The 26,156-nt window shown below is 33.3% G+C and overlaps 1 protein-coding gene across 4 annotated transcripts; it reads right to left on the bottom strand.

Annotated features, from left to right (window-relative positions):
• Nucleotides 1-1,609: 1,609 nt before the first annotated feature.
• LOC128220489 (uncharacterized) lies at nucleotides 1,610-26,073 on the bottom strand. Of its 4 annotated transcripts, none has more exons than XM_052928906.1 (15): nucleotides 25,680-26,073; nucleotides 20,462-20,530; nucleotides 17,195-17,317; nucleotides 16,578-16,676; nucleotides 15,981-16,079; nucleotides 15,546-15,644; nucleotides 15,113-15,211; nucleotides 14,372-14,470; nucleotides 13,939-14,037; nucleotides 13,501-13,599; nucleotides 10,737-10,865; nucleotides 10,058-10,430; nucleotides 9,831-9,875; nucleotides 9,361-9,444; nucleotides 1,610-9,136 (listed from the first exon to the last, which is right to left on the bottom strand). In XM_052928906.1, exons 2-15 carry the CDS (start codon nucleotides 20,522-20,524, stop codon nucleotides 8,931-8,933), a joined length of 1,716 nt encoding a protein of 571 aa, XP_052784866.1. In that variant the 5' UTR covers nucleotides 20,525-20,530; nucleotides 25,680-26,073; the 3' UTR covers nucleotides 1,610-8,930. The 4 variants fall into 4 exon arrangements, with proteins under 4 accessions (XP_052784866.1, XP_052784867.1, XP_052784868.1 ...); XM_052928907.1 differs by having other exon boundaries at nucleotides 13,540-13,599; XM_052928908.1 differs by lacking the exon at nucleotides 13,501-13,599 and having other exon boundaries at nucleotides 25,680-26,072.
• Between the last annotated feature and the right edge of the window lie 83 nt (nucleotides 26,074-26,156).

Genomic DNA, 26,156 nt, shown 5'->3' with positions numbered 1-26,156 from the left:
TCAAAAGTGATTTAAACTAACTGCGCTTTATGACGTGAGTAAACAAAGTCGCACGCGCTTTTTGGTGAAATTTACAAAAGTACGTTTTCTACGTCAAGTCTCGCGTGCCCTCGGGTCTGATTTTTCTATCCGTAACGGAAACACATGATAGATACTTATAATCTCCCCTGCATCGCGAACTACTGCATGTCAGCTTTGATCGCATTACGTAGTAGTAACTTTCTTTTGACAGTTAGTTTAATAACATTGAGATGGTTCGAGCACCCGATGGAAAGTTGTGTGAGCTCGGGCTCGGCGTTGCGAGTTTCTTTGTAAAAATACAAGCAATAAAGCTTGTGTATGTCGCAACTCATAGACAATTTTTGATACGGACAATAAAAAAACACTTAATATTTTTATTTTTTATTTTAAAAATTGACCCCATTCCTGGACAAAAGTAAAGGGTTTGATCACCTGTTCACTTTAAAATGGTGTCGCTGTCAATTTTAACGGTTCAAAATTTAATGTTACCGAATAAGGATTGTTGACCAATCAATCAAAGTGCTTGCATGTGCAAATTATCTCATAGATAACCTGCGGATAACTTAACCAATATTATACAATTTGTCCCTGGTCAGCAAAGGATAAGAACTTCTTGACGATCTAATATATTCTAAGAAAGAAAATTGAAAAAATCAATGAACTTCCTGGTTGGTTAATAGTTTTTAACCCTTCTTCGACTAAAAGTAACATTTCAAGAAAAAGATAATGTTGATTGGATAGCATCAACAAAATGAGAACATTGAATAATTCGTATTACAGAAGTAAATTATATATAATCTGGACATGCCTGAAATTCCAACTATTTTTGATAAGTGTATAAGCAAGCGTCTTAAGTATCATAGGCGGAAACCGTTCTTCCAGTGTAGTTTCTCATGGCCTTGATCGTTGACCTACTGACTCAAAATTAAAAAGGAATTATAATCGGGTCATTATTAATGTAATTTTAACGGTTGAGAAGTCTATAAAAAGCATTGTCGAAAATACTGAAAAGAAACCGTTGTTTTATCAAAGGTCGTCACAATCTAGACATAAGTATTTACTTCCACATCAGAGGTTTATATACTGACCTTACACAATGTGCATACCAAGAGCAAGGACTCCACAACAAGTCATTTTCAAATAATTGACCTGATTAATTTCTAGGAAATGTTCCCACGGCCTTGCCATTTGACTATCCGACCACAAATTCAAAAGTGGTCTTCTACTGACAATAGCCAATGTACTGTATTTTTGTGACCTTGTTTATGCCTTCTTATGTATATTCAACAGGTTAAATATTACATATTCGTCTTCTTGACATCTCTTTTGTCGGATACGTCAAGCAATCGCCAATACTATCTTCGATAAATCGTACAACATTAGTACAAACATTTTCACAAGAATTTCACCTACGACGGGAGGCTATTAACGACGACTTCTGTCTTAAGATTTGAAGCGGCTGGTTGTGTTAAATCTCGTGAAAATACGACAGGAGTGTAACTGATAATCGACAAAATACACACATTACACCAATGTTTTTTGTTTTGTTTTAAATCCAAAAGTTTATACGTATGAACAACACGTGGAATGGTGATTATATTTATTATAGGCTAATAATATATACACAAAATCCTAATTAAACATATCTACATCTAAGATAAACTAGAGATTGTTTTTTTGAAAAAAGCGCTTGTCTCCCCTATTGTGTGGTCGTACATGAGAAAAAATAAATGATGGACATGAAATTTGTAATATTGGACTAGAGACGAAACAACAGTGAAGTTTGGTTTATTCACCTGTATTAAAAAGTGAAGAGAAAAAAGTGTTGTTGATTAATCTTGGAAAAAGTTTGCATTGTATGAAGTTCCTGGGTGCAAGCATTATTTAATTATTGATCGGAAACCGTTTTTTTTTTCACCTCAAGTTCACTGCGACTTTGACCTTTGACCTAGTAATCTCAGAATCAATAGGGGTCATCTACTAGTCATGACCAACTAGGATACAAAGTATGAAGTTCCTGGGTGCAAGCGTTCTTTAGTGATTAAGCAGAAACCATTTTTAAGCTTAAGGTCACCGCCAAAATATCGTTTTTTTACCTGAAGGAAACCTTGACCTATGACCTTTTGACCTCAAAATCAATAAGGGGCATCTACTAGTCGTGAACAACTTACATACCAAGTATAAAGTTCCTGGACCCAAAGGATCTTAAGTTTTTGAGCGGAAACCGTTTTTTCACCTCAAGGTCATGGTGACCTTGACCTTTGACCTAGTGATCCCAAAATCAATAGGGGTCATCTACTAGTCAAGACCAACTAGCATACAGAGTGTAAAGTTCATGGTTCTAAGCGTTCTATAGTTATTAAGCGAAAACGAAGTGTGACGTAGTGACTGACTGACGGACTGATGGACTGACTGACGGACAGGGCAAAAACAATATGTCTCCCCATGAATGGGGGAGACATAAAAACAGATTCAGAGCCTTGAGATAATAAGTCATTAATACACATGTACTCAAATACAAAAAAATGGTGATTTTATTTTGGAGACTAATTCCATTCTTTAAATATACACTTATAAGAAATCTTAGTCTAGAATAAAATACAAAACAAAACAAAATATTACAGAGTTGATGTTTATGTTTATGATTAAACATATGGCTACTGAGCTTGTTTCTGTATTTTTTTACATACGTATTGAAAAAATGATAATTTTCTTAATTTTGTAAATGAACAGAATAGAAAGTTCATTTTGGCTCATCGTTACTGTATAGTAAATGTGTAGTGTAGTAGTTGTTGCACACCTTGCAAAACTATCCGATTACAGATCTATTTGATATATTTGGTGATAGACACTACATGAACATTAATATTACAATGGAAACTAAACAATACAAAAGCGCTTTTTACAAACGAACAATACATACACAAGCGTGGGATTGATGGAGATAAACAAACATGAAAACAACATGAGCAATTATATAACTTAAGATGTGAATCCAAAAATTCTTTTCAATCAATTCATGAATAAGTAAAGTATGATGAAGATGATGGGGATATTTTCAGAAAATAAAACATGAAAACAACATGATATTAATGTGACCTGCAAACGTCATTTGTGCGTTAAAAAGTTAGAGATCATTTTACAAAAATAAAAACTCCTTCAGTATGAACTATACAAAACTCGGAGATGATATTAATAAATCCAAAATAAAATGAAACACACAGTGATGAACAACCATATATTTACACCATTTTAAAAGTAGTAACAAAGATGATTATACTGTTTGTATAGTATTGTTTTAGTTGGTAATGAATGTAATAGACCTTTCAAAGCACTTAAACGTGTCCGATTAAAATATATATGATATATATTACATTTGAAATAAAACAATGAAAATACAAATATATACAGCTGGTTGGGATTGATGGAGATAAATAAATACAAACTTGAAAACAACATGAGAAAATATACAATGTGTATCCCAGGTTTCTTTTTCAATAAGCTCTAAAACAAAGGTAGTATAACGATGACGATGATGATTATTATTATTATGGTGGTGGTTGTGTTGGTTGTTGTGGCGATGATGATGATGATGATGTTGTTGTTTTTGATGCTGCTGCTGCTGCTATTGCTGCTGCTGCTGATGATGATGGTGATGGTGATGATGATGATGATGATGATGATGAGGTTCGGGACATAGGTCTAAATCAGCGCGACATATCCCAATGCTTATGCGGTCACATTCGACCATAAAACATGTTTGTGACGTAATCCTGTGAGTTCCGTACTTTATTTTTGCTACCCGTCCAATGTTTGAAGAATAGACTGTCAGTTTAAAATGTGGTGTGGACAGTCTGTTTAAATAGTAGAATGGACAGTCAATTTAAAAAGTGGTATGGACAGTCTGTTTAAATAGTAGAATGGACAGTCAATTTAAAAAGTGGTATGGACAGTCTGTTTAAATAATGGTATAGACAGTCTGTTTAAATAGTGGTATGGACAGTCTGTTTAAAAAGTAGAATGGAAAGTCAATTTAAAAAGTGGTATGGACAGTCTGTTTAAATAGTGGTATAGACAGTATGTTTAAAAATTGGTATGGACAGTCTGTTTAAATAGTAGAATGGAAAGTCAATTTAAAAAGTGGTATGGATAGTCAGTTTAAATATTGGTATAGACAGTCAATTTAAAAAGTGGTATGGACAGTCTGTTTAAATAGTGGTATAGACAGTCTGTTTAAAAAGTAGAATGGACAGTCAATTTAAAAAGTGGTATGGGCAGTCTGTTTAAATAAAAGTATGGACAGTCTGTTTAAAAAGAGGCATGGACAGTCGGTTTAAAAAGTGGAATGGACAGTCTGTTTAAATAGTGGTATAGACAGTCTGTTTAAAAAGTAGAATGGGCAGTCTGTTTAAATAGTGGTATAGACAGTCTGTTTAAAAAGTGGTATGGACAGTCGGTTTAAATAGTAGAATGGACAGTCTGTTTAAATAGTGGTATAGACAGTCTGTTTAAAAAGTAGAATGGACAGTCAATTTAAAAAGTGGTATGGACAGTCTGTTTAAATAGTGGTATGGACAGTCTGTTTAAAAAGTGGTATGGACAGTCAATTTAAAAAGTGGTATGGACAGTCTGTTTAAATAGTAGAATGGACAGTCAATTTAAATAGTGGTATGGACAGTCTGTTTAAATAGTAGAATGGACAGTCAATTTAAATAGTGGTATGGACAGTCAGTTTAAATAGTGGTATGGACAGTCTGTTTAAAAAGTGGTATAGACAGTAAATTTAAAAAGTGGTATGGACAGTCTGTTTAAAAAGTGATATGGACAGTCTGTTTAAAAAGTGGTATGGACAGTCTGTTTAAAAAGTGGTATAGACAGTCGGTTTAAATAGTAGAATGGACAGTCAATTTAAAAAGTGGCATAGACAGTCTGTTTAAATAGTAGAATGGACAGTCAATTTAAAAAGTGGTATGGACAGTCTGTTTAAATAAAGGTATGGACAGTCTGTTTAAGAAGTGGTATGGACAGTCAATTTAAATAGTATTAGGACAGTCAATTTATATAGTGGTATGGACAGTCTGTTTAAAAAGTAGAATGGACAGTCAATTTAAAAAGTGGTATGGACAGTCTGTTTAAATAGTATAATGGACAGTCAATTTAAATAGTGGTTTGGACAGTCTGTTTAAATAGTGGTATTGACAGTCTGTTTAAATAGTAGAATGGACAGACAATTTAAATAGTAGAATGGACAGTCAGTTTAAATAGTGGTATGGACAGTCTGTTTAAATAGTAGAATGGACGGTCAATTTTAATAGTGGTATGGACAGTCTGTTTAAAAAGCGGTATTGACAGTCTGTTTAAAAAGTGGTATGGACAGTCAATTTAAAAAGTGGAATGGACAGTCAGTTAAATAGTGGTATGGACAGTCTATTTAAATAGTGGTATGGACAGTCTGTTTTAAAAGTGGTATTGACAGTCTGTTTAAATAGTAGAATGGACAGTCAATTTAAATAGTGGTATGGACAGTCTGTTTAAAAAGTGGTATTGACAGTCTGTTTAAAAAGTGGTATGGACAGTCTGTTTAAAAAGTGGTATGGACAGTCTGTTTAAATAGTAGTATGGACAGTCAGTTTAAATAGTGGTATGGACAGTCAGTTAAATAGTGGTATGGACAGTCTGTTTAAATAGTAGAATGGACAGTCTGTTTAAATAGTGGTATTGACAGTCTGTTTAAATAGTAGAATGGACAGTCAATTTAAATAGTGGTATGGACAGTCTGTTTAAAAAGTGGTATTGACAGTCTGTTTAAAAAGTGGTATGGACAGTCTGTTTAAAAAGTGGTATGGACAGTCTGTTTAAAAAGTGGTATGGACAGTCAGTTGAAATAGTAGTATGGACAGTCAGTTTAAATAGTGGTATGGACAGTCAGTTGAAACTGTGGTATCATATCAAGACGTGTGTTAAATATTTGTTTATCTTGTAAATGCTATTGTGTAAAATACTTTTAAAACCAATTATCATGTAGATTAAATAAATAATTATGAGAATGAAATAGATTCCAATTTTTAGGTTGAAACAACTGAAGGTATGATTGAGGTTTGCGCAACCGATAGGGAGGAGGAAAACAATGTTATCTATTCCTTAAAGATTAAAAAACAACAATATCAAAGTATCCACGTTTAGCGAATAATGTACAATGGTATCACATTTTGCAATTGTAATATAACCATCGATGTTTAAATTTAAAGATGATTATTTAAAAAAATAACCAAGTTCATACGAATTTTATGCATAAAACTTATTTTGATTTGCGTAAGGGATTGACATGATTAGTATTTTTAATGGTCTTGAGATTGTCCAATAAGATGACAATAGCGCTAATAAATTCGTGATTTGGACCTCTTTGTTTTAAGTTAGTGAATCACATTAAACTCTCCATTTTGTCAGCGAAAACACTGCGTGTCTCCTCCAACATAACGAACAGTTTTCGGCCTTTTATCCTTAAACAAATGCGAATACTTTTAACCTTACAAAACCCTGACGGACCGGAGGACGTACAGACGGACAGATGGGCGGACCGACGTGACGGAATCAAACAAATAATCTTAGTATACGTTTAACAATTATTTCTATTGGCTGTAAGGCATACACGTGCTCAGGAAGAAACGAACTATACCATGTAAAATTACATATAAGGAGACAAACAGTGCGTGTGATTGACGTTAATTTTTTTTTACCCGGAATGTTTCCATGCCGGTTCAAATAATAAGTTATATTTAGGCTGTTTAAATTAATGCCATATATCATTGATTGTATTATTTCTGCAGTAAAGTGTGTCTATTTAAACGATACAATATAATTTGTACCTGAAGATTAAACAGCTTTGGAAACGCCTTATGATCAATTACACAACAATTAATAATACATATATATGTTTAAAACAAATAAAAGATTTTATTATTTCACACTTTATATATGCCATATCCTGATAAATATACCATTAAACACTTACGACATCAGATCGCATACATTCATACTACTAAAGCTTGTAGAGCACATATTAACACATGTGACACTCCATTATACAGCATAAAAACAATAGAACAAAAATCTGCAAACATTTACAACCTATCAAATAAAACAATTATAACTCATACGTATGTAAGCATTTAACATGTCTGATACTCACGTATATACCATTACAAACAATGGAACCCATTTTAGCAAACTTTTACAACGTATCAAATGAAACAATTATAACTAATACGTATGTCAGCATTTAACTTATGTGATAGTCCAGTATATAGCATTACAAACAATGGAACATAAATCAGCTTACTTTTACAACCTATCAAATGAAACAATTATAATGAAGACGTATGTAAGCAAAACAATCTCAGATAGGAAATTAAGAAAGCTGTATCTGTAGAAGGTCAAGCATATTGTTAACTACATCAAAGTAACAAGAGCAGTTATAAACTGTTATAACCTCCGCCAAATCAACAACAATATCAACTTCGCCATGGGTAAAGTATGAAAATAAGCAAAGGGCAATAAGTAAAAACATCCTCGGTCAGAGTTATGGTTTTAGTGCGCTGCACGTCGTCTGAATGAGATGTATCTGTATAAAAGGTTTGAACCAAAACCCGAGGGAGTTTAAGAGTTATGCTCTGGACAAAAAGTAGTATTTAAATTAACAAAGGGCAATAACTAAAATATATTGCAGCCAGATTTGTGGCCAGAGATTGGTTTACCCGGAAGAGCATCTGACAGCACCTTTTTATTATTAATTAAACATAGAAGACTGGCGCCGTAAACACAAGGCCACACAGACTTATTCAGCAGTAGATAGAAATTTTGACCATTTAAAATATATTGATTACATCATATGATAATGTCATGCTACAACGAATCGCTTAGCCCCGTACGTAAAAGTATACAAAAATGTAGTATTCAAAGACGATATTTGAGCAAATATCAACATTTGCTGAAGTGTCCCAGCTGTCAATATCTTAGTTACAACACTCTTATTGATTTGAACTTATTTTGTCATAGAAGAATTATTTTATAGAAAACTTGAGTCCATTCAAGACATGTGTTTTTAACAATGATAGATATACATTTAATCGGCATTTGTAAATATAAGCTTAAAATCAACGTATCTCAGAAGTTATCTGTGGACACTATTTCAATTAAAAAAACTGGCTGCTGCTGACTTTTGAACATTTTTAAAACAGTATGATCACAGCACACCTGCACTTATTGTTTAAGATTGATGATCCATTAACGAGAGTAATTCCGTCTAAAAACCTGTACAGCATCGAGTAATGGCATCAAAGCAAGCTAAGTCCAAAGTTATAGTCGACCAGGGGATATATAAACAGGTAGACGAAGGTTTCAGAATCATTCAATTGATGAACTAATTATACATGCCATGAGTAAGCCCGTGTAAAATATGCGATGGGCAATATCTGATTGGCCAGATTCTTACAAACTTTGAAGGCGACATTTAGCTGATGCAGTATTCGAACATTAAAATCTAAGTTGGGAGGTGCCATAATTTTTATAAATATCGCTTTATTGTGATTTTTTTTACACGAATACCTTGGCCGTAAACGCAACAGTGTAAAATGTGATAATGCAATCATTTTTTATCTCTTACTTTCGCTGACATTTAACATAATTGTTGAGCTTACAATATCATGCCGTATGTTCTTATGTGAGATTGTCCATATGCATTCTGATATCAGACAAGCTCATTTGAGCAAAACTAAAACAGTCAATGCAAGAATGTTTGATGCCTACTTTCTAAAAGGCAGCCAAGGTTTTCAAGAGGAGATGCTAATAAAATAAATGGACGACAATAGACGGCATACCAGTGACGCTCACAATGGCTACATGCCCGCGCTTTAATCTTGAATGAACACTTTCTGAATGATTAAACTCCTGCATTGACCACAATTTTTGATTTGTGGATCACACTGCCTGCAATACAGTAGATGTCCGCATGGAAGAAATACTACTTTCCGCACAAATCGTTGGCACATCATGCAAAGTATTCTGTGATCGTTTCCGTTGTTTCTCCGAGCAGCTTGATAATGTTGGTTCAATGTACCTAAACATGTAAAAGATGACTTACTATTATTGCTTTTTCATTGGAAGAAATGCTTTTTCAATTTGGGTGCGGTCTGGTTTTCCCGTTTTTTATTTATAAATATATTTTTTAAAGGCAAAGCATCCGAGCCATATCAAATCTGATGTAAGAACCATTTTGAACCTTCATAAGATTGACATTGGTTTAAGCTATATAAATATTTGAATTGTTTGTCTCATATTTACCTCCATATGCCTCCGGAACAAGAGTTGGTCCACCAGCGCCATCAGTCTCTTCATCGGTATAATTTTCAGCTCTTCGATATGTTCCTGAAAACCGAACAAGTAATTCTTGAACTTGATATCATAAACACTAACATTCTGATCAAGAAGTGCAACGTTATTTCTAGAGAATAAGCATTTGATATTTCAACATTTGACCTATTTACTTAAATTTTGACCCGACATCGTCCATTAAGTGGCATGGATATAGGGTAAACAATGTTAGATGGGATGTTAACGAATATGTGAGAGCATTGATTTGGTTTCTAAAAATATATAAACAAGTATTTTAACATGTAAAACATTTAAAACGCACAACCACCAATTAAACTATTTAAAGAAATATAAATAAATATTATTGAATTGGAAATGACATTCAATTGATAAAATTAAAATATACACATGTTTAAAATTTGACTTTTGATCAAACATACCTGCGTTTTCAAGAGCTGGTAATGGACACGCATGCGTTAAGGAACCTATTAAAAACGAAGCAAATGAACTGTTTTCTATCATTTTAACTAAGAACACCATTTATAAACCAATGTATGTAGACTGTAGTTTTTAATTCCCATACGACAAATTATGTTATTTACTGTCGAACTTTTGTTAAACATAAGCATTATGTCATCCATTTGAACTTGTGCAATATTCTATTTACCTGAACTACTGACTGGAAAAGGAATTGTCTCAAAGGTACAATGGATGTTTTCTGGTTCAATCAATCGGCCTGTCTGTTCAATGACATTTTGATTTACGTCATGAGGGAGGTCTTCCTCGGTGAATAGAATAGGATAGACACTAGACTTGATTTTATGTGACTCGTTCAAAGGTAGTAACGGCCGAAATAGGTTTGTCCAATTTGAATGCTTGGTGATTCTATCATCTTCATCCGATACTTTAAACATCTGCTGTCTTGTTACGATATTGGTTTTCTCTTCTTGATGAGGAAAAGTAACGTGACAAAGCAATGAAATAACTTTGTTGCACAGGTTCTTCATTATCAATACAATAGCACATGCTTCAATCCGCATCTGTAAAAAATACCAAATGACTTCGTTAGGGATCAGTCAGAATCTAACTGTTTAAATCAAGGTGAACTGAATATGCTCAGTTATACTTTCAGGAAATTGATTTAAGGTTTAAAACTATAAAACAAATATAATATGTAAAATTAACTGGAGTACAAATATTCCAGGTTTTTTTTTAATTCAATATCCCAAAGGCAAAAGATTACACTGAACAGTCTTAGTATACTTATATAAATGGACCAGTCATTGGTCAAAATTTATTACGGGTCCCGGACAATGAAAAAGAATATGTTTTGTATTTCGGTTTACCTGGAAATATATGAGCACAACTTGATGTACTGTTAAAATAAGCGGCGTTTCAGTATCTAGATAAGTATCAGATGTCTCCTTATTTTGAGTTGATCTTATATTTGTGTCGTTTCCCTTGAGTTTTGTAAACTGAAAATTATTTATTTTTTTTATAAATAAATACAAATGCAACATATTGTAAAAAAACACAACCTTTTAACTAAAAACACAGCAATGCGACGAAACTATGCCTTTAGCAATCATAAAATATAAGATCGGTGTACAAGCAACGACCTTCACATTCTTCTTTCCAATCCAAATTGATATCTATGCATCATGTTTAATAACTGCCAACCATTTGTAGTTGGCATTTTTGAGCAAAAAGAACACAAAACAATACGCTAGTTATAGCTTAAAGAATTGATTTAGCAACCTATTGACTATGTAATGGTTAGATATTAATATGAAGTAATTTCTATAACATTCAGTCATCTTACTTATTTAGAATACCACGTCATTGGCTGATACAGTGTCAACGCAGAATCTCTCACAGAGAGTGTATATCGGACGAGTGACAGTAGGCAGACTGTTAAACACCCTCAAAAGTAGAAATGCTTCATGATTTAGTCTAGTACTTAATAGTCTCCTAAAATATAATTTATATTCCAATTAATGTAAAAGCGGCCTCAATCTTTATTTCATTTATATAAACGCAGTCTTACATGCACATCGTGACAGGGTCTTGCTATATTCAAACTATCGTAGCGTGTATGATTTTATAAGCTCAAGTGATTAAACAAACACAATTTCTATTTTAGTCATATTTCCTTGCATTTGATCCCCATGACCCCTTAATCCAAACCAATTGTTGATCCATGTGTAATATGTCTGTTTTGTTTTGTATGGTGTTTGCGTGTTTGATTCGTACGTTGTGTGTTTCTTAAGTTAAGTGTATGTTCACCTCTGAACTAAGTAATTACTAAATGTTTGTCTTCTTTTCACTATACTACAATCATATATCATAACTATAACTGCTGTTTTGTAAAGCGCTGCCTTCGGAAACTGATGTCTTCCCTTTAACGGTAGCCGTGTTGAAAAGATATGATATTAAAAAGGAGGATGAAATAGATTTGGACAAAACTGTTTGAAAACAAAATTGAGATGAGAAGAATAAGAAGTTGAAGAATAACATATACAAATGTTAAAAACATTGCTTCAAATAGTTTTTGAGCAAGTGCTTGGACAAAGTATAAAAAATGAAAAAGATGAAGAAATAAATTGTCACAATGTGACCTGATATCTATGTTCCAAGTTTTAAGTAGTTTTTTTCAACTAGTTTTTTGAATTCTGCTCCGGACAAAAATGGCTTTAAGAAGAAAAGAATATTAGGTAGAATAAAAATAGCGAAACTGGTTCCTCCTAGAGCTCGGTAGAAAAAAGAATAAAAGTAGGGGTAAAATAGTTTAACATTAGTAATTCCAAAAAAAAACTGTTTCAATTTTCAATCAATATTCGAATTCCTTAAAGGAGTTTTTGAGCAAGTGACTGAATACAGTTTTTAGTAGTAGCCAGAACAAAGTACGTTATGGAAATACAAGGGGAAATAATTGAAATGAGAATTTTAAAAATAAACAAGGTGAGATTACTATGCAAAGAAGTGACCCATAGTTTTAGCTCATGTAAGGTGCACAAGCTCACATCGGTATCCATTCATATTCCAAGATCAATCAATTGTTCAGCAATGTTTGTGTGATGCTCCCGACAGAATTTGGTTGACGAAGAAGAAAATAACTATAAGAAGAAAAATAATAATGACAAATAGAGTATATCCCCCTTTCCGTCGAAGAAGAGGCATACTTGTTAATATTTCTTGTATTAAGCATTGTTAATATTTTTCCTTATACCAGACGTGCATTTTATATCAATTGTGTATCGGATTTAGTTAAAGGCACGTAACTATAAGTCATAGTGCTGATACGGTGCAATAAAGGCGCTAAACAAACTCACGTCTTATTTACATTTTCTCAAATAAAACATGCTTTTGAAAACATTATAATATTGGGTCGTATTAACACATAAACGTGAGACCATGTTTTCCATGTGTATATGTAAATCTAGGATTTCTTCTGTTGTATGTGTATATACTTGGACTCTTATAATGACAACTTCTAAAATATTGAATATGTATGTACATGTATTTTGATTTTATTGCCTTGTGATCTTGTGTATTTTTTTAAGTGTCTGTTGGGTGACTTTAAAAAGCTCAACGATAAATGTTTGGCTTTCGGGGTCATCGTCGAAGTTGCCCTTGTTCTTTAAGCAGCTTATTTAGCAGATTATCTACAGGCTATTATTAGGCAATGTCATGTTTATATTGGATCCATCCGCCCACCTATTAACACAACCGGCTGAAAAGATTTTTTCCCCTGGATAATGCAACGAATATTTACAAGCTCGTGAACTTTAACTTTAGATTCTCAGTTGTCGAAATATATTTCGATCGTTAACTGAACAAAGCAAATGTTATATTGTTATTCATGCAAACTATTAAAATATGTTAGAAACTTGAGTGTTAAAAGGTGTTCCCTTACAATGTGAAACACGCATAGTATCTTGCATTTTATTTGGCTGTTTTTTTGTGAAACGAGATAGAATATCGTCTTAAATAGATTGAAGTTGATAAATGTTAAACACTCCAAGAAATGAGTCATCATTATTTTCCACTCCAATTGACCGTCCTTTAGTATGCTGTATACATAAGTTTAAAAACAAACAATTGACTAACAGCGTTTTTAGGATTGGCCAAACCTTCCTTCCTACATACTGGAAAAGTTTTGTTGCAGCCAAAAGGTAAAGCGAGAACCTCTACTTCCGAAGATGAAGTCTTTCATTATGAAATATACAACAAATAATAGTAATATCTCCGTAATTAATTGGGCTAAGTGAAGTTTAACAAATAGATAACCTTACGTTTAGGTTTTATGTAAATTCAAAGTAAAAGTAGGCACGGACGTTTTTGTAAAACTGAGCTTTTTCTTTTCAGATTAACCGTCAATTAGCATGCTGTATACATCAGTTATTGGCTAAAGTAATGTTTTAGATGACTCGACGTTCTTCGTCAAAGCAAAGGAAGGCACAGAGGTTCTATTAAAATTTTAATGAATTCTATTCCAATTGACATTCGTTAAGCGTGCAAAATACATAAACGAAAGAACTGACTTACATCGCTTGGTGGAAAGGGCACGCCGTTATTTTTGTTATCAGAAACTGCTTCATTGCAACTGATAGGTGATGCGAGTGTCTCGTCTCTCGTCGATGAAGTCTTAAATTATGAAATATACAACAGGGAATAATAAAATCTGTAATGTATTGGGTAAAGTAAGGGCCTACAAATATATGGCCTTAAGTTCATTTTCAAAGTAAAAGAAGGCACGGAAGTTTTCGTAAAAAATGAACTTTTTTCAGCTGCGATTAACCGCAAATTAACATTAGCATACTGTTTACATAAGTTATTGGCTTAAGCAAGGTTTAAGGTGACTCGACGTTCTTCTTAAAACCAAATGTAGGCACATAAGCTCTTTTAACATTTTAATAAATTATAATCCATGTGACAGTCGTTAAGCATACTGAATACATAAGTTTAAAAACTGACTTACATTGCTTGGTGGAAAGGGCACATCGTTAATTTGATTATCGGAAACCACTTCATTGCAACTATTAGGCGATACGAGTGTCTCGTCTTTCGAATATTGAGTCTTAAAATATGAAAAATACAACAGATAATAGTAATATCTCCGAAATAAATATGGTAAACAAAGGTTATATTTTTAGATAACATTAAGTATAAGTTCTATTAAGAGTAAAAGTAGGCACGGACGTCCTTGTAAACCTGAGCTTTTTCTTCTTCTATGATTAACCGCAATTAAACATACTGTGTACATACGTTATTGGCTAAAGTAAGGGCTTTAGATAACCCGACATTCTTTTTGAATGCAAAGGTAGGCATGGAAGTTTCTTTCAACTGAAATAATGTCTACTCAAATTTAAAGGCATTAAGAATACTGTAAACATAAGTTTAAAACTGGCTTATATCGCTCGGTGGAAAGGACACAGCGTCGTTGTTGTAATCAGAAACTGCTTCATTGCAACTGATAAATGATGTAATTGTCTCGCCTTTCGAAGATGAAGTCTTACTTTATGAAATATACAACAGGGAATAATAATATCGCTGTTATGTATTGGGTAAAGTAAGGTCCTACAAATATATGGCCTTAAGACTCAACGTTTCTCTTCAAAGCAAAGGAAGGCACAGAGGTTCTATTAAAATTTTAATGAATTCTATTCCAATTGACATTCGTTAAGCGTGCAAAATACATAAACGAAAAAAACTGACTTACATCGCTTGGTGGAAGGGGCACGCCGTTATTTTTGTTATCAGAAACTGCTTCATTGCAACTGATAGGTGATGCGAGTGTCTCGTCTCTCGTCGATGAAGTCTTAAATTATGAAATATACAACAGGGAATAATAAAATCTGTAATGTATTGGGTAAAGTAAGGGCCTACAAATATATGGCCTTAAGTTCATTTTCAAAGTAAAAGAAGGCACGGAAGTTTTTGTAAAAAATGAACTTTTTTCAGCTGCGATTAACCGCAAATTAACATTAGCATACTGTTTACATAAGTTATTGGCTTAAGCAAGGTTTAAGGTGACTCGACGTTCTTCTTAAAACCAAATGTAGGCACATAAGCTCTTTTAACATTTTAATAAATTATAATCCATGTGACAGTCGTTAAGCATGCTGAATACATAAGTTTAAAAACTGACTTACATTGCTTGGTGGAAAGGGCACATCGTTAATTTGATTATCGGAAACCACTTCATTGCAACTATCAGGCGATACGAGTGTCTCGTCTTTCGAATATAGAGTCTTAAAATATGAAAAATACAACAGATAATAGTAATATCTCCGAAATAAATATGGTAAACAAAGGTTATATTTTTAGATAACATTAAGTATAAGTTCATATTAAGAGTAAAAGTAGGCACGGACGTCCTTGTTAAACTGAGCTTTTTCTTCTTCTATGATTAACCGCAATTAAACAAACTGTATACATAAGTTATTGGCTAAAGTAAGGTTTTTCAGATAACCCGACGTTCTTCTTGAATGCGAAGGTAGGCACGGCAGTTCCTTAAACTGAAATAATGTCTACTCAAATTTAAAGGCATTAAGAATACTGTAAACATAAGTTTAAAACTGGCTTACATCGCTTGATGGAAAGGACACAGCGTCGTTGTTGTAATCAGAAACTGCTTCATTGCAACTGATAGATGATGTAATTGTCTCGCCTTTCGAAGATGAAGTCTTACATTATGAAATATACAACAGGGAATAATAATATCGCTGTAATATATTGGGTAAAGTAAGGTTCTACAAATATATGGCCTTATAGTAAACATTCAAATTAAAGATACAATCTTACTCCCGAATATGATTTACCACAATTAATGATCTTCTTTTAATATTCCCAAAAGGCTGAATAAATACCGAAAACAATGGTCCTTATGAAGGATACCGAGGTTAATTTGAAAGAAATTAGCATAACACTCTGTATTTCTACCTAATGAGACTTTAGTAAACCGCAGTAAATCTTTTAGCATTCACCAATCATTTAATATTGATGCGCTGTCTGCTATTAAATACACGGTTGCATTATTTAGTAAGTAGTTAAAGGTTTATCACTCAAAAGTGTTCTTCTTCAAAATAATAGTATGTATGGAACGTCTATGAACACTGAATTAAATCATATTCCAATGTACAGGCGTTAAGCATACTGTATAAATACGTTAAAAACTAGCTTACATCGTTTGGTGGAATGGGCACAACGCTGTATTTGTAGCCAGGAACTGTTTCTTTGCAACTGTTAGGTGATGCGAGTGTCTCGTCTTGTGAAGGTGAAATCTTGCATTATGAAATATACAAAAGATAAATATAAAATATTAGTGTACTCGATGACCTGAAGTTTTTTAAAGCAAAAGCAAGAATGGAAATTCTTTTTTCAAAACTTAAAAAAATGATAAATATAACAGGTACAATCTTTTGCAAGTTCTGCTCATTGCTAAGTGGTTTGCTGTGCTGAGTTGACTCAAGTTTACAAAAGAATCCGCAAATTTTCATACTGTTCAATCAAATAATGCAGTTATGATTTAAACATCAGTTATCAAAAGGAAGCAACACATTAGAGTTTGCATAGAGTTGATCATTTGAAAAAATAAATAGATCACATTTGCATTTTGGCACTATTAAACAAGGGGGTCCTTTGAAAATTTGTAACACCCATGCTGGACCCTTTTAGCGATTTAGAATTTAAGCTTCTGTGTGTTTAATAGTAATAAGATGCTGCTTTTTTAAAAACGTATCGATCTCGAATGACGAAATATCACCACAAACGTATATATCGATATTACATATCGACATACCATTCTCGATTCGCAAACGGCTTCCAAATCTATATCTTCTTGATCCACATTCGTGCTTATGTTTGGACAGTCATGTCCCGAGTCAGTTACTGTCTGATCTGTTTTATAGAGCATCGCTTGAATCTGGAAATAAAAAGAGTTCTTGATAAAATGCGAAAATCTGTCTTTCATATTGAAAGCTCCTCATTCATCAAACGAACAATGTATTCACTAAATTCAGAGAAAAGAAGTGCTTACATATCGCTTATGGTGAAATGTTGTCCACAGTATGTTTACATGTACTTTCAAAATTGAAGACAGTGGCAGTTTGCAAACAATTTCTCGGTCGACTTTGTAATTGAGATGCCCGGGCGTCAACATAGCAACTGCCGCTTTCGTGATATACATTGTAACGAGGTATAAGAGTCGTAAATGTGTGCAAAAACTGTTATTGCATGGTCTTAATGTCGTTTTGATAGATATTGAGCTCTTTCCATGGAAAGGAACACATATCAAATGCCAATTGGTGTTCTAACGTCATTAGCAATGAACGGAATTATGCAATTGGTTTTCCGAAAAATGTTATTGTTTTAATTCACTTCGACATAATGTACAATTTCTAAAATGTTGATTTAAATTTTACGGGACCTGCTGACACAATACAAACATCCGAAGATGTTTCGTTCATCGATTGATGAACGCAATTGCCGAAAGGCAGTTCATTTAAATAATGAAAGTTTTTCTTTATTACGAGATAATTTCAATGCGGCTTTACAACTATAGTTTAAAATCAAGTCAATAGGCGAACATAAGCATACGTTACAGATCTACAAAATCTATGGAATGGAATTTGAGGTGTAAATATTTAAGGAATGAATTGCGGGGTTGATGTCATTATCGGGGTATGAACGCAATTGGTCTGGTCCGAAGGACTCCATGCGTACTTTGACCAACCCAATTGCGTTCATATCCCCGATAAAGACATCAACCCCGTAATTCATTCCTTATATATTTACACCATTAGTTCAATATATTATTCAAGAAACGTTACAAAAATGCTTCATTTCCTTTCGGATTACCTTTCATTAATCCTTTCTTACCCATTCTGTAAATAGGACGACCCGACTGTTACTGGAAACATTTATTTCAAATGACCTCACAATAACGTGGGAAAAGATCAACCACTTGAAATCACTTTTAAGCGTAAATTTGAAACACTTTTGGCAACAAAACGTTTAAAATATAATAACTTAGCACAAAATGATGATTTAAATTTTACGGGACCTGCTGACACAATACAAACAATAACAAGGTCAATAGTTTCCATGAATATTGTTATGCGATGAATTGCGATCCGAACATATCCGAAGATATTGATGAACGCAATTGCCGAAAGGCAGTTCAATTAAGGAATGGAAGTTGAGGTGTAAATATATAAGGTTTCAGTGTTAGGTTAGTACAAGATAATTTCAATGCGGCCTTAAAACGATAGTTTAAAATTGAGTCAATAGGCGAACATAATCATACGTTATTGATCTACAAAATTTAGCAAAGAAAAAGAGAACAGTTTAGGACTTTCGGCAGCGCATTAAATGAAAAATGAAAATATACACCGAAAAACACCGAAAAACATTTTTTCATGAAAAGCTCAATTCAACTCTCGACAAAAGGGAGGCAAATCGGTCGAATCTTTCATCAAACGGCTTTACCAGTTCGCTCAGAGAGGCGAATTCATCGCTGCCATAAAATCAGAACAAATTCGTGATGAAAAAGTGATCGGAATTATCGACAGAGTTTTTTTTAGAGAAAATGCAGTTAGAAGGCGATCTAACCTTGGCAAAACCTGTCTCAATGACGTGAAAGAGCGAGCAAGTAAAGGGACATGTTAGAGCACAATCGACTGGATAAGCTGATGTCTGAAAATTCACCACATGCTGACCATATCATAAAGAATTTAACGAAAGCTGCACCGATTATGCCAGTCGTAAGGCCGACTGAATATATCAGTATATGTGTCGGTCTAAATGAGCTTATCAAATCCTTAAAACGCGAGAGCAATATGATTGCAATTTTTGACGATGTTTCACCGGAACTCCTGAACACGACAGTTCTTAAAAATGATAGCAGCGAATGTGTTCGTTTAGTTACCGCCCGATGACAATAGCTCGCGATTAAAGTCATTAATTACGCGATTGGTCGACATGCGTTCAAACACGCTCCATTTGTGATCATGTTAGCTCAAGAAATGTGTCAAAGACATCTACAGAAAACTTCGCTTTTCAAGTGCTGAGGTCATTATGGATGACAATGTCGTCTAGGGTAAAAACAATTAGGGGCAATAAAGAGGTTGGAATCAAGTCCTGTAAAGGATAAAACATCCGGGACTGAAAGGTCACTCCTACCGGAAAAAGTCGTACTAAAGCAAGAAATGACTATTCGGTTGTAAAAGGATTGGTGTTGTACACGTGCAGAATATTTTATCAGAACAATAACATTCATTTTCACAACAATTGCATACAGGCCACCTAGGAATTACTAAATTTAAGACCCTAGCTAGTTTGACAGTTAGGTGGACATTAATAGCCAAAGGTATCGATTTAGTTAAAAACTGTAAAACTTGTCATAAAAGACCAAGTTTCGGGGGTTTACGCCACACTCTACTGACGGTACACCCTTCACGCCTGATAATCTCACAATTTTTATGGAAAAGCAGAATATGAAACACACATTCCATTCACAAGATATCCGCAACGGAATTCTCAATACTTATGCTTTAATTGACGAAAGGCTTTTCGAGACAACCTGATGTTATCAAAGCTCTTCAAACGTATTCAAACTGACAGTTTTGTTATTTTTATATTAGGAATTCACAACGGTCATCATTTTTATATCTTATACTGTGTTATTTACACCGACATCCAACTTTCATTACAGTTGAACTTGATAAATTTGAACTTAATAATATCGTAATACTCGAGTGATAACATCGGCAAAATGAGAGGTCAAACGATAAGATAATAAATTGCTTAAATATTTCATTAACTAAGGACAAACGCTTATTAGTTTTGCTTACATGCATCTTTTTAATGCGGTCAGTTTTTATTCATATATAAAATGTATAAATTCAAAGATATGTAATGACATAGGAAACATCTTGGATCTTTGCAATGAAGATGGCATGAAGTAGCGTCACTAAGCAAAGCCGCTAATTTATTAGGCCGCTAACTTCACGCCGCTAGACCACTAGGCCGCTTAGCTACTAACTTCACGTACATGCTACTACCATACCTTATATTCATTTTCCATGATGGCAGCAGTTTCAATGTCCTTTGGTGTGATCGGTTCCGTCATGTTTTACTGAAAAAAGTAGAAATGAGTCATAATTATCTATATATGACCCTGTGTTTATATATACATATAATTGAGTACTTCACGGAAAGGCTAATGTTTCTATATCAATATATGTGTACTGTTGATCTTACTTTTCAAAATGTCTCTTATTTCGGATCATTGATGAAAGAAGCTGATTAGATAACATCATATCGTATTCTAGTTGTTAAATATAGATGTTTACACCTTACACTTGATTATTCATGTATCCGATAGGAATGTGCTATCAAATTATGTCAACGCTAGAGGCTCTGCCCTGGTTAATACAGACAATACAAACAATTTTAAAACTAAGCTGACAATCACGAGTCATAAAAAAACCAGGTCAGCGGAAGTGTATTTATTGTTCGCATATTTGGCACAAACAATCCCGAAATCCTTTTAACCAAACTTGTAAATGAAATTCGACGAGGTAAAATCTATTGATGTTCCAATGCCTGTAAACATGACCTAACAAATCTTACAATTCTTGACAAACATATCTAGTTTTATATATAAAGTATGTATGTACTGTGCTGTTTGTGGAATTTTGTGCTGTTGTTCCATGTTTCTTGTTTGTGATTTGTTTGTTTTTGTGTTCTATGTCTTTGGCGTTTACCCAGTTGAATTTGGTCTGAACATATTTTTGTTTTGTTTTTAATTTACCTTCATCTTTGGTTGCAGAATCAGAAAACCACACTTAAAGCTGCACTTTCACAGATTAAACGTTTTGACTTTTTTGTCTTTGAACGAGCCAATTTATGTGAAAATGCATTGCAACCAGTGATATGAGACTGCTGACAAAAAGAGATCACAGATGTTTATATTTAAGTTCAAAATCTAAAATTTTATGCATTTTCCTTAAACCGGTTTAGTAACGGTTTAAGCCATAATGCATTAATGTTTGTACGGAAATATGAAACTCTGCGATCTGATCTTTTGTAAGCAATCCTCTTTAATCATTGGTTTGCAGATAGTTACGCAAACATTTGCTCTTTTAGAATTGTCAAAACGGTATATCTGTGAGAGTGCAGCTTTAACCCTACGTAGACTCACTTAACGTGCACCGGCGGCTGTGTTTACCCATTGTGTTCGACCCTCTTTCGAAATTTGTTATGAAATATATTTCCTCATTATCAAAAATGTCTTAGATGTGATGTATTTCATAATTCTAATCGATGCATGTCTTTATACTAGTATACAAAACAAGCATTATACATGCTATTAAACGACCTATTTTTATCTAATAAATATCCATGAACGTACCGAAATAAAGACAGATAAACACTGTATACAATGTCTACTACAGGATTGTTCTTCATTTACATTGTATACAATGTAAAACCTTGACCGTGTTTTGCCGTTTCTTTAAAATCCAATAAAAAATCATCATTTACAATTAATTGACTCGGAGATAAATGAATGATTTAATTCGAATCAGAGGTGGGGTCTATTTTATCCTTTGTGTCACCAAATACTGATGACTTCTTTTCTCACAATGTGGTAACTGCTTCGTTCTTTCAGGATACACTAAAATAATTATTCTGTAGAACACTAAATGGAAGATAAATCATTAAATGTGAAATTGCAATTATGCAATGTATTCAGCACATCCTTTTTATGTGAGATTAGTAAATGGACTTATATTTCGTTGATATGCCTAAAAGTTTCCTCTAGGGTAAATTTACCCCGGAGGATTAAATTCACACGTCGAAATAAATTCCTTTTGGGTGTTTTAGATGCATTTATGGCACTTGCACAATGAATACTTGAAAGAGTTGAAAAGTACATCAAACATATCAAACAGATGAAGCTATATTTACTTTATAAAGGTATGCCATACCAAGTTGTATAAGCTTGGCAGTATGTACACAATGTATGTGTCCTCCAAAACCTATATTGTAATAACGTCGGATATCATTTAAACCGTAACTGTTCTTTTTTTGTTTAATTCTTAAAACAAAATAATAATAAAATAGTGTTAAAAGGTCGTTATAATACAATGAAACCTATAATGCCAAGCCAAATAACGGAACAATGTTCGATGATTTCGTTTAAAAAATAACTGATCATAAAATTATGAGTTGAAACAAGAGTGCAAAACCTTTTAATGAAATGCATTTAAAAATAGAGCGCTGCAGTTTGAAACGAAAATGAGGCTCAGCGAAAGCCCAAATGACCTAACAAAATATAACAACATATATCAAACAAACATTGAAATGATAGGAACAGTTTGCCAAGTAATTAAAACAAGTAGAAAACATTTTAAACAATTTTAGTCACAGTCATTTCAGTTTTCGCTTTTTAAAAATCTATAATATATATATATGACATGAAATACCCAAGATGGCAAATTTACCCATCCTCCAGACAAAGGGCAATTGTGTCCCCTAGCTAAATCAATCACTGCGATTTTTCCCGAGATTAATCATAACAATTTCAATTACAATTCGAATACGAAAAACAATCATGATTTGGAAAAAGGAAGGCACCGCTTAAGTGCTGATTCGATGAACTGTAATGTAATTTTCTTTTGGTCAATATCAATATTATTCGGAACGAAAACAGAAGGATATACCTAATATTATTCTTCATTTTAAATAAAACAATTTGAGTATTTTAGAGATAAGTTTGAGTTTACAAAGCTTAAGTGTCGCAGTGTCATTATTGAAATGCTTTATTGAAAATACGTTTATTGTAATCATTGAAATAAACTTTAGATCTATTACTAAGTTTCATATTATCATTTGTCCCACCTACAATTAAACTTGCAAAACATTCATTTATGCATTAGATTATTGTAGCCAGAACGTAGATTACTAATTAAAGGAGTGTATACCTTTAGGGGTGGTGAGCTTATTTACCCTCGCAATCGGGTTAAACCCATTCGGCGAGCACGCTACGTTTTACAATAAAGCTACATATTTTAAAAACATTTTTTCTGCTTCTTTGATCGAAGCGTGGATGCTATGGACTAAATATACAAGTTAAATTCTACACAACAAGTAAAAATCTACGGTAAGAAATTCAATATTAAAATAATGTCTTAAGATTCTATCACATACATAATAAAGTCGTACACTTCAAATACATAAATAGAAATTATACTAGTAAGATTATTACTGTACAAACATTTTAGGCTGAGCCTACATTTATATAAAGAAGAGGTCTAAATAATAAAATAATCTATCAGAAATAATGTTTCATATATAGCTTTAGATACAACGTAACATTGGCATTATATTAACTAGCTGAATTGAAATTTTTAAAATGACGGATTTCTTACCAGCTAATTTCCTAAACCTCCACTATCAATGATAGTGGCGGTATGTGCTGGTTTGCACTGAGGACTATGCCTCAGTGCGTTTGCCTGGATTTTATAATAATATTTTTTTAATTGATGATTTCTTTTAAAATTTATTGTTATACAACAGCGACATTCAAAAGAAAAAAATAGATGTATGTTATGGAAATATATAAAAGTGTCCCATTGTTGATGTTTTGTTTTTGTTTTTTTTATGACCTTTTGAACCTGGAGCTACCCATGTGGTTGGTACAGCGGTGCTTAACTGAATTTGGATTTTAATAAGGTGCTGATATGTAGCACAGTGAATCTAAGAGGCCCCGTGTAAACCAACCACAGTGGCCGCCCCAGGTTTATTGAGGCATGATGGTTAATATTTTATTGACAATAAAGTTAGTGTCGCTGTGTAACCAGGCATACCAGGATGGAGAATGCAACCAATCCCAGCATAAGACTCCATCCTATGGTGTTACAATATGAGTTAGGCTTGCCAAGGATTTATTAACCAGAGAGGTAAAATAGAAATTGGTTGGTCCTCCAGGGTGAATTTAAAAGATACACTAAAACCGTTTCTGGTTGGTAATTAGATGTTGGCATAAACAAAGACTGTACTAGTTATTAAATTGAAAACGATCCTTTTCAATGCCACTGTTAAACTTTTAGATAGTATTTTAAAATGATACATACATTATTTACATAAAAACGGATTCTCCCCCGTGAGGAACGATAAATAGATAATATGCAACGGCTGGTGAATTATTAAAACAATATAGAACCAAACTCCACGAAGCCCTTCTCCCCGTAAATGTGTCGGATTTAATAATATAAAATGAAAATATGAAAAAGAGTGAATGCTTGTGCTATTCTACAGGGATGGCTCCGTTCAGTTTTATTAATTATTCCCTCGCTCCCCGATAGAGAGAAGAACGAGTTCGAGAGTTTCCATTGGTTGTGTTACCTGAACACTCTCCCCTAATGGAGGTAATATTGAGGAGAATGTGTAACGTGACAAATTCAGACAGTGGAGGAGAGATAAACAGACGAACTATCAAAAGGTCATTTTGCCTTTAAATTCACTTTGATTGTTCAATGAAACACGCACCAATAGTAGTATAATTATGACTAGACGTGTGCACTACTATGAGAGTACGATATATACTTCTGACCGATAGGTATTACTCACAAACTAGAGTACACACAAACTTGATCAATGGGAGTCACGTGACCGTTGGAATGCATACCTCTAACAATAGCATTTCATTTTTACCCATATCTGCATGCAAGTTCAACCAATAACAGAACCTATACACGGTCAAGCGTAGAGAGAGATAAAACTCTGTCATTATTCGTTTGACCATTGTTTGATAAGCTTCATTCACAATATATAGTTTACATATATACTGCAGGTACGTAATATCACTTGTTCTACCATTTCATCACGTCACCATTATTGAACCATTAGTGTCTTATGAATTTATATAACTTTATATGACTTTGTATTGCTGTTGACAGAATATTGTTATTAATGTATTGACCATTATTTGCTTGACCATTGCTTCGCATGATTTACAATATATAGTTTACATATATATTGCAGTCTGCCCGTCTTCTATAAACTTTCCGGCATTATAGGAGGAAGTAAATTAAAATGTGAATTCCCTTTTGATACCAATAATTATTATGTCGTTTTAACTAATTCTCTTAGTTTCTACATATCAGTTAACAGTATTTTAGTTCATCTTGAACTAAAACATTTGTAATAATCAATTTACAATGTAATCTTTACAGAAAGGTCATACTCACGAGTTTTAAGAACTTAAACAAATTACATACCTTATATTGAATGTTATCCTTTGCAAACCATCGGGGGAATTTGATATGAAATTTTATATTATATCTCACTTATATTTCTTTATATTTTATTTCCTTTACCTGAGCGGTAAATATTTTTGATACTGCCCGGTAATGTTGACTGGCAAAATAATATCACATGCGCAGGAAAGATGTGCGTTAGTTTTAGATATTTTAATGGCTGCCTAAATAATGAGAGCAGGTGCCCTCACAATAAATGTAATTGCACAATATATCCGTTCCAATGATCAACTAAGGAAGTAAATGGAACAAAAGACAATATTTAATCATTTGTCAGTGCAGATCATTGCGTTACAGATGACCTGAAATCCGTATCACACAATCGCTCATTGTGCTTTATGTACGTCACAAGGTCAAGTTTTATCTATTATGTGTGCATGAAACCTGTGATTACATGTTAAATTATGATCTATCTATTCTGCTATAATTGAAAAAATA

Source organism: Mya arenaria, chromosome 15 (genome assembly GCF_026914265.1).
Source record: "Mya arenaria isolate MELC-2E11 chromosome 15, ASM2691426v1".
In the NCBI taxonomy this organism is placed as follows: domain Eukaryota; kingdom Metazoa; phylum Mollusca; class Bivalvia; order Myida; family Myidae; genus Mya; species Mya arenaria.
Note: the sequence above shows the minus strand (reverse complement) of the source record. Positions and strands in the feature narration are given on the sequence as shown.